Raw genomic sequence first — 14,851 nt, 5'->3', positions numbered from 1 at the left:
TCCACATCCGGTGTATATACTCAAAAATTGAAATATTTGGCTATATACCCAGAATATTGAGATGTTTATGAATTCCTGTTTCTACCAAAAGGTAAAGTAACCCAAAAGTATATCAACAGATAGGAATAGATAAACAAAATGTGGTATATGACATATCCTGGAATATTATTCAGCCTTAAATAGGAAAGAAATTCTGTCATGTGATTCAACAAGGAAGAACCCTGCAGTCATTACGTTAAATGAAATGTCACAAAATCACCAATACTGCATAATTCCACCTCTGTGAGTTATCTAAAGCAATCAAACTCATGGCAAGAGAAAGCAAGATGGGCAGATGGCAGTTTCCAGGGACTGGAAGGATGGAGTAATGGAGAGTTATTGTTTAATGAGCACAAATATCCAGTTTTTTAAATAAAGATGGAAAGAATCCCAGAAATCAATGGTGGTGCTGGTTGAACAACAATGTCAATGTATTTAATACTACTGATTTGTACACTTGAAAATTGTTAAAATGGGTAAATAGTAGGTTAAAATGGTAAAAGTTTGTGATTAAAAAAGTTTTGAAGAGTTTCTTGATAATATTTCTATTTTACTCGTATGCCTTCTAAATAAATATAAGAGGGTGTTACAATGCAAGACCAATGATCAACCATCCATTACTGTCCAAATTTTAAGGCACTGCAGGAACGGGGTTAGAGGTGGAAGGAGGGAAATGGAGAGAATGAGGATTTGGGAGTTTGAAACACTGTTCAAACCCCAGGGTTTGGAAGTGTTGCAAACTGAGCCAACATGTTGGCAAAAAGTGCTTTTGAAGAAGTGTTGAAGACAAGGGCAGGGACAGACAAAGGGAAAAATTCATACTCTGCTCCTTCTCAGTGTCCCCCTCAGAGTCCCTAATTATGATCATTTGTGGATAAGACTGGTGAGAAGCAGGTAAACCTCCAGTGTGCAAACTGAGCACACCTATGCTAGAGGTGTTAATAAGACGGAACGAACAGAGAAGAGGCCCTTTAGTCTCCTTAGGAGGATAGCATATTGCTGGTTCTAAGAACCCTGATGAATAGGAATGTCATCACTCCACAGCTGGGGCTACTTCTACCACCATAGATTATCACTTAGATCACTAGGGTCATATGTGCTTTTCAGAATGTTAGCCCCCTTCTCTAGCACTAACTTCGCTGGTTGGGGCTCGAGCTACCTTCTGGGCATACTGGATCCTGAAGGAAAAAAACATGGAATTAGGGGTGTCAGAATAAGTGATGTGGCACAAAGAAAATTGTAGTTTACATGTTATTATATCCCTCCTTCCCACAACACTCACAAGACACTGCCCATCATCCCGTTTTAGGACATAGAGGAGGAACATTCCAACAAGGGTCCTCCCCCCTAGCCGCATGGAAACCACAAACACCTTGAGAAGGCTGGGGAGCAACATGTTTGAGTTCTCCTCCTCCTCCTTCCCGCTTCCCAAAAGCTCCCTCCCGCTCCTCCCCCCCTCCCCCTCCTCCCCACCCCCCTCTCCTCCTCCTCCTCTTCTAGCTTCTCCTCCCCCTTCTCCCCCCCTCCTCTTTTCCCTCCCCCTCCTCCCCCCCCCCTCCTCCTCCCCCTTCCCCTCCTCTTTCCCCTCCTCTTCCTCCAACCCCCCCCTCCTTTCTCCTTCTTCTTCTGTATCAGAGTTTGGCATTGTGAGGGGAGCCTGACAGGGTGAGGGAAGGACTGCTGTGTATGTGCTGCTGTGGCCCCAAAACAGGAAACAGGGTATCTTGGTGTACCAAGTTGTGTGGGTCATGTCATAGTTCTTAATGTGCCAGGGAAAGTCTCACTACCCAACATCCTTTTTGCATTATACAACCCTTAACTTGGAAACAATTACATCTGAAAATCAGATTTTATATTGAAATGAAGATTGATGGTTTAACCTACTATGATATGTACATTCATTGCATCTGTGATGAAAGTAGTTGGGTGGCACCTACATGAAAATACTTCATGTAATGGATTATGAAAACAACATAGGATTAGGAATGATGTATCCTCACACTATGTATACTGCTCTTTTATCTAAGGTAGAAATAGATCACATGACAAGAAGGCAGTGTTTAGGCATTCACTGCAGCTCTTTCAGTGTATCTATTGTTATGCCAGTGTTCCTCCTCACTACCCATGTCTCTACAGATAACTATGTACAGACCCCAAAGCAGAAAAATCTAATCATTCTTTGTTGAAGAGTTCAGGTTGCAGCCCTCAGACAATAGATCCTGTCATCGAGGTCTTCTCCTCACTGTTTAGTTTTCCACGGCTCAGCTGTGTTCAGAAAGGCCAGAATAGACACCAGAGTTTGGTAACTATGTTATCAATCCTTTAACTTTACATTTGGTGCCCTTACCACCTCAGTTGAACCACAGTAAGCTCCCATGCTTTGTGTGCTCAGTTCTGAAGCGAATATGCACTAGGTGACCCCATATACCTCCATAGGACTCTTGATGATATAATAAATGATTGTAATAAAACTTTCCCTGTGTATGTATTAAAAGTAAGGCTGTGGCCCCAAGGATATTCCTCCACATCATGGCGAACAGCAAAGAACCATTGCCTATCATTGTCTGTCTCTTGATAAAGTAGCCAAAGCTTAACATCTTTTGCCTCAAAAATCATTGTAGCCTCAGGCAAATTGGGTTGAAGCATCTTCAGAACTTGCATTGCATATGTCTGCATGAAATATGATGGAGCCACATACAGTACAAACTGGCCTCCTCTCTAAGGGATAGACTATAACTATCTAAAAAACACCCAACATTTTTCTACCAGCTGGGTGAATAGTGTGAAATATTCATTACTTCTCCCATTATTCAACTCTAATAGATTTCTCAGTGTAGAGAATCTCATGATTTTGCTTCTGTCATTCAAGAAGTGTCCATGTCCAGGACAGACGTTTTAAACACTCTCAGACCAACTTCTGAGTTAATAGATCTTTAATAATCTTATCTTAAATATTGAAACAGACAATACCAGACTGATCATGCAATTACTACTCTGGACTTCCTTTTAAAAAAATCCAATCACTTACCAGAAGTAAAATTAATTCAAGTGGTTAAATTGGTGAATATCTCTTGGCCATGCCAATTGACAAAAAATGATGTAGTCAGTCAATATACGTTTTTAATGTAGTTCACAGCTACTAGTGTCTGGTACACGTTACCCTTATACCAGGTGGCCCTGCATCCTACCCTCACAATGTCCTATGCTGTCTTACCATAAATTTCTCACTGTAGCCCACATAACTCAGATGTCCCAAAACCATACTTATTCCAGCATCACAAACTAAAATAGATAAGAAAGCCCTTGGTCCTTTCCTTTTATTCAGACACAGATTTCTCTCCTGGCCTTTCATTTATTCACCTTTACAAGATCTTAAACCTTTGGTGCTCTGAACAAAATCCCAGAAAAAAGTTGCCATTGAGATCAGTGAAAATGATCTTATTAGGTGCTACTTATTATCTGTTCAGCAAATAAAGTATAAGAAATGGATCCTTGGTTACATGTTTACTAACTAGTATGACATCATGCACCCTTCACTGACAAGAACTGAAAAATTTATTCATATTAGAGATCTTAAACTCTTAGTTTAAGAGGTTGTCTAGAGTTTAGAGTTTAGAGGTTGTCTAGAGAATCAGCAGAAGCCAGAGATGAGTGTATATGGAAGATCCAGCCTGTGAATCCCCCACGGAGGGAAGTAAGAACACGCGAGTGACATCTGTCTCCCCAGCCTCTGGAGGATGCTGCCAAAGAGAACCATCGTCTAGACCCATCCAGAATATTGAGGTGCACTGCTCACTGGGGAGTGGGGTGCTCCCAGCAGAACAGCACCCAGGGCTCTTGAGGGGTAGTACCCAGCATGTACCCTACAAACCATGGCACAGCCTTCATTAGGAATCTGCCCATGGCCCACTGGAGATGGCCTGCCTGCAGACCCCCACAAATGGTCCATGAGCACGCACAACACTCAGTCCCTTACCCACACATCATCCCATCCTGTGGCCTTCCACCAGTGCACACAGGGGGCAACAGCAGTGAGCTTTTGTAAGCAGCTACTGTGCATGCACAGAGAGTAGGCCCACTCTCCCGGATTGGGAGAAATCACACAAATTCAGTCAGCACCCTCCTAGAGAAAGGAAACAAAAGGGAGACTCTTGGCACCCAATCTGGCTTCACAGGATCCAGAGAAGTCCTAAAAGTTTGTACTACCTTGTCCCAGGACGTAAGAAACAAATACACCCAAACATGATGAAGGTTTAAACCTGAATGTGTCTGGGTCTGAGACTCAGTGCACACTCAGGCTAAAACACTTGTTTTCTTCCACTGCATCAATTCTCACCTCAGTCTATCAAGCATTCAAACCTGTAGGAACTGCACCCTCTGTCTTGCTTCTAATTGATTTAAGAGGAAATAAATGAATAATATAGAAGCATGCTCCCTTCTGACTCCATTATCAGGCTTGGAGGAAAGGCACCCATCAGTAGTCATCTTCCTTCTACTGCACAGGAGCTGGCGGTATAAGGGGGAAGGAATCAAGCCCATTGACGTGCTGGGCACAGTTTTGACCTCCTTTGGTCAGATGTGATAAGCTGAATTTAATCTGGGGACTTCCCCAGTAAGAGAAAGCCAGTTACTAAATACTTAGCAACCATAACTCAGCTAAAAGGAACCACTGTCACCTTACCAATTACCAATTATATACATCGTTAGTTAGGAAGACTTGGAGGGACCTTGAAAGGGACCCCTGCCCTTGAGCAGGGGTGGGGGTAGGAATGAGAGAATTAAATATTTACTCAGTTTGTTTTATTCCATTGATTTCTTTGCAACACTAGAGAAATGATTTTTTTAAAATATATGTAACGGTTAGTAATGTTTAATTCAGTCAAACATGAACATGTGGAATGAGGGTTGGTAGCACGTCACCTCTACATTAGCCATTAGTCCAAATGCCTTTTGTGCAATCTACTAATAGTAAGGCGGTTGACACATGCATACAAAAATTTTCCCATATATCTCAGAAATAAAGGCTCTCATTATGATAACAAAAACTTACAAGTTCAAGAATAAATTGAATAATCTTCTAACAGCAGAACATCATTAAGAGAGATATAAAAATGGAAAGAAACACTATATACTCAATCAAATAATCACATACACTTTAAAGACTTTTATTTTTTGCAAATTAATTTATAAATATAATTCAAACAGAAAGCTTAGCTTAAAATTATGAGTCAGTAACAGAATTGTCCTTTCCTTCTTTTGTTATCATGAAGAGGGGACTATTGATAATCAATTATGTGGAAAAATTTTCTAGGTACTGAAAATATAGAAATGAATGAAATACAAAATTCTGTGTCCTAAATTGTATGAGAGAATTATTGTGAACAGATACATACAGAATTGTGTAAATGAGAACAGATTTCTGAGCTTTATCTGAAGCTCACATTGTCAGATCACTATCTAATTCCCCTTATACACTCAAATAGTACTTACCAGCTGTGTGCTTGGAAAAACTGGGGCACAATTTTTTGAACAAGACATTAATCAAAGCACATAGAAATGGTGGGCAGGGGTGCCTGGGTGGCTCAGTAAACCAGACAACTGACTTCAGGTCGTGTCATGATCTCAGGTTCCCAGGATCCTGCTCCAAGCTGAGAGAGGAATCTGCTTCTCCCTTTCCCTGTGCCCCTACTTCGACTCATACTTGCACTCTATTTTTTTCTCTCTCTCAAATAAACACATAAAATCTTTGTAAGAAAAAGAAATGGCTGTCAAATATTGCCCCAAATACAGAGGAACAAAATTGATTTGAAGGTGTAATTAATTAAAATATACCACAGAGCTATATTAAAGCACATGTTAAATGAAAACTTAAAAAAGTAGTTTTTAAAAAAGCAGATGTTTGAGGGAAAGACTTGATGAAGTGTGGAATAATCAAATCAAACTACATAAAGTGAAAAAAATCATGATCCTAATTATAATAAGAATTATATTAGCAATATTATGTGATTACAAAATTATCACTTTCATATTTGCACTTTCTGTATTTCTCTATTTGACATGTAATGTTTTAGAATTGAAAAATTATAAATTTTGCTTTGAAACGCAGTATTAAGTAGCCATCCATAATAAGGACTGTATTACTGGTTATTTTGTAGGAGAGGAGTCTGAATAGCAAATATGAAGTCATCCTGAAAACTTGAATTTCAAAATAAAACATTATTAAATCACTTCAAGAATCCAAAAACAAGAATCATCCAACAAAATGTTTTCACCCTGTTTGGGTCATCTCCATCTTAATAGTCTAACATGTTAGCTTCCACCACAGACAAACAACAGCACAAAACCTATCCTTGAAGGTCTGTCTAAGAGGACAGGGGCTGCCCCTGGTTTGAGTGTATGCAGCATGTGCGTGGGAAGCAATGTGTGCTTGCTGCACAGAAGTACACAGCTGAGTCTTCAGGATGGGTGTCTCTGATGCACAGGGAGAAACGTTTTGGCCATCTCATTCAGTGAGAGAGTGAGTCTTTGGTCTTCTTTTGTGGCCACAGTTGAATGAACGTATGTAAGGAGCAGGGGACCTTTTCCAGGTTCTTGCTTATACCAGGGGAAGTAGTCTGAGGTACTGTCTGAATAACTGCAGTTGATAACAGAGCTGCTTCCCTCCTGGACACTCAGGGTAGGAGGATGCTGCTCCACATTCTCTCCCTGGCTGAACCCTGTGCAGAAAGAAAAGGTCAGAGAAAGGAGAAGAGATTCCAGGTTATTGTGCTTCAGAATGCTCTTTTTCAACACTAAGTGGAGGAAACCCGAGTAAAGCCAGTCTTGACTTCTGAAGAATATCCACTAATATACTCTGAACTCACAGTTCAGCTGCAGCCACGAGAACAAGATAAAAGCTCCCATGGATGTCTTCATGGTTCCTCCCAGTTAGGTTCAGAATTGCAGCCTCCAGTCAGCTCAGCACCTTCTCTTATCAGGCTGTCCCTTCTTTCCTCTAACAGAGTAACTTCCCACATTGTTACCAGCCAATAAGAAAAAGGATCTGCTTCTGCCATAGTCTAATCCATCAGATGCACTAAAATGAACCCTCCATGTATTCTGCATCAGCACGGGTCAACTGCCATCTTGTGGTCACATCTCTATGAATTTGCTGGGGAAATGTTCTCTTAGCCTGTGCCTCTGATGGACTCACATGCATTAAGGCAGCAATCGTTCAAGGAAATTATATCTTAGATCAGGGATGAACTGTACAGTAAGAACATGGAGATCAAGGTTTACATGCCTGCACACTGCTGAGTCACTGTTAGTAATTTGAAAAGAGGTAGATGCTATTGCTATTTATTCAGTGATGGGCCTGGTGTCCATGTTTGAACTCAGGAAAGAATCAAGATTCAGTCTCTTAAACAAAGAAAATGGAAACCCTTCCCTTTCTGCCAAACCTATTGTCCTCATTTGTCTGTTACAGAGAAAAACCATTTGTAAAAGGAACGTAGAAGCCAAAGATTAGAGTAAGAGAGAGAAGGTCATTTGATATTTCAAATGCCTCTTTTTTCAGACTATTCCTTCTCTGGCCTTGCTCCAGACCTTGCGATTCCCAGAGAGTTGACTGTACCAACAGTCAAAAATGTTTATGTCAAAGAGGAAGTGAGGAAACCCACTTTCTTTCTTGCCTCACTCATTCAATACCTAATTGTTTCTTACTGTTATCTTGGTTACAGTCTCTGATGTGTAAATGAAGTTGGACTCAAGAATTTCTAAGAGCACTTCCAGCATTAAATTTCTTTAGTACTATATAACAAAACAAATATTTGTTGATGACTGGTGTTGTGCACTGTGGACAAGTGTCAGAGTGGGTGAAATTGCCTGCATCATGGAACTCCAAGACTATTTTCACAGCCACAGGTGACCGAGTATGTCTGAGGTTGATCTTAGCCAATGGCAGAGGCATCTTCAGAAGCAGAGATACGATCCTCAGAATGAAATCCTATCAGGATTTTCATTTCTTCTAGAAGATCAATAATGTATCAAGGAGAGTTAAATCCATATGAAAATGTAATAAAATGGGATTTATTCACTGAGTGAAAGTTCTTCACAGGCAGTGAGATCAGGGGGATTCATGGCTGAGGCATGTGAAGGCAGGATATTCTTCTGGAGATGTATCTCATATATATATGATATATATATATGATATATATACACACACACACACACACACATATATATATATATATACATAAAACATATAATTTATATATCCTACATAAGAAAGAAAGAATGTTGGCAGTTGAGGCAAACTAGAGGGGGTAAATGAGCTTACTAATACAGAAAGAGAGAAGTACGTTTTTTTTTTTAATTTTTCATTTTTTTTATAAACATATATTTTTGTCCCCAGGGGTACAGGTCTGTGAATCGCCAGGTTTACACACTTCACAGCACTCACCAAAGCACATACTCTCCCCCATGTCCATAATCCCACCCCCTTCTCCCAACCCTCCCCCCCCAGCAACCCTCAGTTTGTTTTGTGAGATTAAGAGTCACTTATGGTTTGGCTCCCTCCCAATCCCATCTTGTTTCATTTATTCTTCTCCTACCCACTTAAGCCCCCATGTTGCATCACCACTTCTTCCTCATATCAGGGAGATCATATGATAGTTGTCTTTCTTTCTCTGCTTGACTTATTTCACCAAGCATGATACGCTCTAGTTCCATCCATGTTGTCGCAAATGGCAAGATTTCATTTCTTTTGATGGCTGCATGGTATTCCATTGTGTATATATACCACATCTTCTTGATCCATTCATCTGTTGATGGACATCTAGGTTCTTTCCATAGTTTGGCTATTGTGGACATTGCTGCTATAAACATTCAGGTGCACGTGCACCTTCGGATTACTACGTTTCTATCTATAGGGTAAATAACTAGTAGTGCAATTACTGGGTCATAGGGTAGTTCTATTTTCAACATTTTGAGGAACCTCCATGCTGTTTTCCAGAGTGGTTGCACCAGCTTGCATTCCCACCAACAGTGTAGGAGGGTTCCCCTTTCTCGGCATCCTCGCCAGCATCTGCCATTTCCTAACTTGTTGATTTTAGCCATTCTGAATGGTGTGAGGTGATATCTCATTGTGGTTTTGATTTGTATTTCCCTGATGCCGAATGATATGGAGCACTTTTTCATGTGTCTGTTGGCCATCTGGAAGTCTTCTTTGCAGAAATGTCTGTTCACGTCCTCTGACCATTTCTTGATTGGATTATTTGTTCTTTGGGTGTTGAGTTTGCTAAGTTCTTTATAGATTTTGGACACTAGTCCTTTATCTGATATGTCGTTTGCAAATATCTTGTCCCATTCTGCCAGTTGTCTTTTGATTTTTGTTAACTGTTTCCTTTGCTGTGCAAAAGCTTTTGATCTTGATGAAATCCCAATAGTTCATTTTTGCCCTTGCTTCCCTTGCCTTTGGTGATGTTCCTAGGAGGATGTTGCTGCCGCTGAGGTCGAAGAGGTTGCTTGCTGCCTGTGTTCTCCTCAAGGATTTTTTGAGAAAATTTCTCACATTGAAGTCCTTCAAAAAATTTCTCACATTGAGGTCCTTCATCCATTTTGAGTCTATTTTTTTGTGTGTGGTGTAAGGAAATGGTCCAATTTCATTTTTCTGCATGTGGCTGTCCCAATTTTCCCCCAACACCATTTATTGAAGAGGCTGTCTTTTTTTCCATTGGACATTCGTTCCTGCTTTGTCAAAAATTAGTTGACCATAGAGTTGAGGGTCTATTTCTGGGCTCTCTATTCTGTTCCATTGATCTATGTATCTGTTTTTGTGCCAGTCCCATGCTGTCTTGATGATGACAGCTTTGTAATAGAGCTTGAAGTCCGGAATTGTGATGCCACCAAACTTTGGCTTTCTTTTTCAATATCCCTTTGGCTATTCGAGGTCTTTTCTGGTTCCATATAAATTTTAGAATTATGTGTTCCATTCTTTGAAAAAGATGGATGGTACTTTGATAGGAATTGCATTAAATGTGTAGATTGCTTTAGGTAGCATAGACATTTTCACAATATTTATTCTTCCAATCCAGGAGCATGGAACATTTTTCCACTTCTTTGTGTCTTCCTCATTTTCTTTCATGAGTACTTTATAGTTTTCTGAGTATAGATTCTGTGCCTCTTTGGTTAGGTTTTATTCCTAGGTATTTTATGGTTTTGGGTGCAATTGTAAATGGGATTGACTCCTTAATTTCTCTTTCTTCTGTCTTGTTGTTGGTGTAGAGAACAACTGATTTCTGTGCATTGATTTTATATCCTGGCACTTTACTGAATTCCTGTTAAAGTTCTAGTAGTTTTGAAGTGGAGTCTTATGGGTTTTCCACATATAGTATCAGATCATCTGCGAAGAGTGATAATTTGACTTCTTCTTTGCCGATTTAGATGCCTTTAATTTCCTGTTGTTGTCTGATTGCTGAGGCTAGGACTTCTAGTACTATGTTGAATAGCAGTGGTGATAATGGACATCCCTGCCCTGTTCTTGACCTTAGCGGAAAAGCTTTCAGTTTTTTTTCCCATTGAGAATGATATTTGCGGTGGGTTTTTTCATAGATGGCTTTGATGATATTGAGGTATGTGCCTTCTATTCCTACACTTTGAAGAGTTTTGATCAGGAAGGGATGCTGTACTTTGTTAAATGCTCTTTCAGCATCTATTGAGAGTATCATATGGTTCTTGTTCTTTCTTTTATTGATGTGTTGTATCACATTGATTTGCGGATGTTGAACCAACCTTGCAGCCCTGGAATAAATCCCACTTGGTCGTGGTGAATAATCCTTTTAATGTACTGTTGAATCATATTGGCTAGTATTTTGGTGTGAGAATTTTTTGCATCTGTGTTCATCAAGGATATTGGTCTATAGCTCTCTTTTCTGATGGGATCCTTGTCTGGTTTTAGGATCAAGGTGATGATGGCCTCATAAAATGAGTTTGGAAGTTTTCCTTCCATTTCTATTTTTTGGAACAGTTTCAGGAGAATAGGAATTAGTTCTTCTTTAAATGTTTGGTAGAATTCCCCTGGGAAGCCGTCTGGCCCTGGGCTTTTGTTTGTTTGGAGATTTTTAATGACTGTTTCATTCTCCTTACTGGTTATGGGTCTGTTCAGGCTTTCTATTTCTTCCTGGTTCAGTTGTGGTAGTTTATATGTTTCTAGGAATGCATCCATTTCTTCCATATTGTCAAATTTGTTGGCGTAGAGTTGCTCATAGTATGTTCTTATAATAGTTTTTATTTCTTTTGTGTTAGTTGTGATCTCTCCTTTTTCATTCATGATTTTATTTATTTGGGTCCTTTCTCTTTTCTTTTTTTAGATAAGTCTTTCCAGGGGTTTTATCAATCTTATTAATTCTTTCAAAGAACCAGCTCCTAGTTTCATTGATTTGTTGTATTGTTTTTTTGGTTTCTATTGAGAGAAGTACTTTTTAAGACAGCTTAATTTCTTTTTGGATTCTGGCTTTCTCCTTGAAACTTTACTTTGGAGTTTCCTTATTTCCAGCCATGGATATCTACACAATTTTTGAGATCATTCCAAATGAAAACTTGGGAACATCTTTCAAAAAGCAAGGAAAATTCTCATTAGGTAATGTTTTCTAGAGGAATCATTTATCAAAAATGTTTTAACTCTTCATACTTATTAGTTTCATGTCTCTCAATTTAATTTTTTAAGGACTCTCTTATTTTCAACCATTTCAACTAGGTTCAAAGAAAAACAGCTGATGTACTGGATATCCGATGCAACTTCTGCCCCCACACAGGTATAGCCTCTCCTATTATCAACCTCCCCTGGACAATTTTCACAGTGAAGGAGCTGCCAGATCATATCATCCAAAGCCCAGAGTTTATCTAGGGTTCACTCCAGCTATTGTGCATTCTATGGGTGTGAACAAATGTAAGTATGTATCCACCATTATAGTATCACAGAGACTAGGCTCACTACACTAAGTATTCTCTGTGCTCTTCATCCCTGCTGCTCCCCTCAACCTTTGACAACCACAATCTGTTACTCCCTCCTTAGTTTTGCCTTTTCCAAAAAGTCATAGGATCAGAATCATACCCTACCTAGCCTTTGCAGATCAGCTGTATTCACTTAGTTTTGCCTTTTCCAAAAAGTCATAGGATCAGAATCATACCCTACCTAGCCTTTGCAGATCAGCTGTATTCACTTAGTAAAATGCATACAGATTTCCCCTATGTCTTCATGGCTTCGTGGCTCATTTCTTTTTAGCAGCAAATCATATTCCATTGTTTGGATGTACCACCATTTATTTATTCATTGACTTATTGAAAGACATGCAACTTACCTCAAGGTTTTGGAAATTATGAATAAAAATTGCGGTTGCTATAAAACACCTGTGTACAAATTTGTGTGGACATAATTTTTAAAACCCTTTGGGAAAATAATCAGGAAATTCATTGTTGCATCATACGGTAAGAATATGTTTAGTCCCATAAGAAACTGCCAAACTGCTTTCTTGAAATGTCTAGGTATACACTTTCAATCTGTAGTAATTTCCCAACATTATTTACTACAACACCTTGGCTGTATGTCAAAGCCCCAGCTAGTCCAAAGCAGGCACAGACACCCCAGGTGGCCCCATCAACTGCTCAGCTCACACACAGCCTGCTGTGACCCAAAAGCTGAGCCTGCATGTGTTCCCGCCTGTGTCCTGGTGCCGCATGTACCTCTCTGCTCAGGCACTTGTTCCTCCCACTTATAGGACTCACTTATAAAAGGCAAGCATATAAGTAAAACCAGTATTAATTTCAAGACAGGGCACAGCATCAAAAGTCAGGGTTCCTTGGGAGATTTGGGGGGCTGTGTAACTGCAGAGGTCCCATGCTCAAGAAACTGAGTTTCCTCCCAGCTTCAGGGAATCTGCCCATTTACCTTCATCTGAATTTTCAGGGGCACAGGCTTTCCTGTCAATGCCCCTTTTCTCAACATAGAAGCCAGTGCAGGCTGGAATCCCATTTTTTACTGGAATCTTTCTGCATGTATTTCATGTAGTCTTTGTCTCTGGTTACAAGAGGGAAGGATTTCTTTTATGGTAATCCTGAAAGCTGTCTTCTCCCTTCCCCAGACTGGGAATAAAGTTATAAAATCATGAGGAATAAATTCATGCAAAATGCAAGGAAGAGCAATGATTTTCATGGAGTGGAATGAAAATTCTCATAAACTCGTCCACACAAGGTGCTATTTAGAAATGACTTAAATACTTCTGTCAGTGATATGTTAACATATTGTAAAAACTGATCAATGGAAATCATTAAGATTTTGTGATTCTAAAGTGTCTTCTATATCAGATACTCAGAGGATAAGCTCTTATATCACCTCAGATTCACTAGCTTTCGGAATAATAAGAGCTCCACTAAAGCACTTATGCTCTAAAATCCTCATTGATTCTTGCATGAAATAAAAGTTCTATATTCACAGGGTTTACCTTACTAAAATAAAAATATATGCAATTAGGTAAGTAGAGTGCCTGACCCTCAATAAAATTATTTTATTTTATTTTTATTTGTATTTTCAAGGGGAAAATGGTGAATACAGACTGGAGAAAACATTACACATGTTCTCATTACTATCCTTTGATAGTAAAACATTTACAGGTAACTAAAAATTTTAGTCAACTCTCTCTCTATTTTTGATGACCATCTATTTTTTCAAGCCTTTTCCATTTGGCTATTTACAAATAATTTATATGCTAGCTGCCAGGACATCTCTCTTCCCAGGGTACTGGATATGGGCATCTCTGTCACTTACTCCAAAGGTTCCATGGTAGAACTTTTTAACCTACAAAGGGCTTTTTGGAAGAAAAAGGGCAGGAAAAAGCAAGTGAATTGAGAGCACTGGTAGTTGTAATTTAGAAGGGAAAAAAAGTGCTGTAACTTAAGTCTAAAAATATGCGAAGGCTGCTATGGGGGCAAAATGCCAGCCCCAGGGAGAGGCGGGGGCTGCAGGTGCAGCTGCAGTTTGGGTGCAGGCTGCAGATCACCCGGGAGCACTGTGCCTCCCCCGCACACAGGTAGGTGGCTGAGTCTTCCAGTCGGGAGGCCGTGATGTGGAGGGTGCTAGACTGTTCCTTAGTATTCACTGTGCAGGTTAACCTTCCACTCTGCTTCATCCCGGAAAATATGTAAAACAATGAGGTGAAGCCGCCGCCCCCAGGATTCTGTCGGAACCACTGCACTCTGTTCACTGTGCTAGAAAAATTGCACTTCAGAGTAGAGTTGGCTCCCTCCTGGAGGCTCAGGTCTGAAGGGTTCTGCTCCACCGTCATCCCTCTCACCCCTGTGTGAAAAGGGAAAAACACAAATGATATGACTGGGGAGTCAGCGGTGCCATTTTCAAACCTGTAAAATATTCAAAGAACCAATCCCAATGATGTAGGGCCTTCTAGGAGTTCTCTGTCCGCTCACTCCCCTCACCACTGGGCTGTGGACTCCTCCCAATACCCATAAGGAATGCAACTCACAGCAAACATGGACCCACAGAAGCCCCAGCAGAGCTCCCCAGTCTGTCTTCATGTTTCTTTTTCAGTGGCTGTATTAGGAACACCCCAGTCTGCAGAGTGTAGAAAAATTGTGTTCTTACCCTCAATCGCTTCCAACAGAACCACTGAGCACCAATCACACCTCAGCTCCGTCATTCACAGAACTCCAGACTCCACCCACAGTGACCCAGTAGCAGTGCAGAGTAATCTCTCCAAAAGTATGCTTGCCAGCAAGGCAGAGAGGTAGGTGCCAAATTTCCAATAAAGGAAGATATAAGGGA

At 40.2% G+C, this 14,851-nt stretch overlaps 1 pseudogene and 1 gene segment (V, D, J or C); both read right to left on the bottom strand.

Annotated features, from left to right (window-relative positions):
- Positions 1-6,401: 6,401 nt before the first annotated feature.
- LOC101681521 lies at positions 6,402-6,954 on the bottom strand (annotated as a pseudogene).
- A 6,986-nt stretch (positions 6,955-13,940) lies between these two features.
- Positions 13,941-14,641, bottom strand: LOC101681815. The segment is given in 2 exon segments: positions 13,941-14,368; positions 14,553-14,641. Coding segments are annotated over 2 exon segments (480 nt in total).
- Positions 14,642-14,851: the final 210 nt, after the last annotated feature.

Source organism: Mustela putorius, unplaced genomic scaffold (genome assembly GCF_011764305.1).
Source record: "Mustela putorius furo isolate JIRA1106 unplaced genomic scaffold, ASM1176430v1.1 tig00003898_pilon_pilon_pilon, whole genome shotgun sequence".
Classification (NCBI taxonomy): domain Eukaryota; kingdom Metazoa; phylum Chordata; class Mammalia; order Carnivora; family Mustelidae; genus Mustela; species Mustela putorius.
This window is presented reverse-complemented; position numbering and strand designations above follow the sequence as displayed.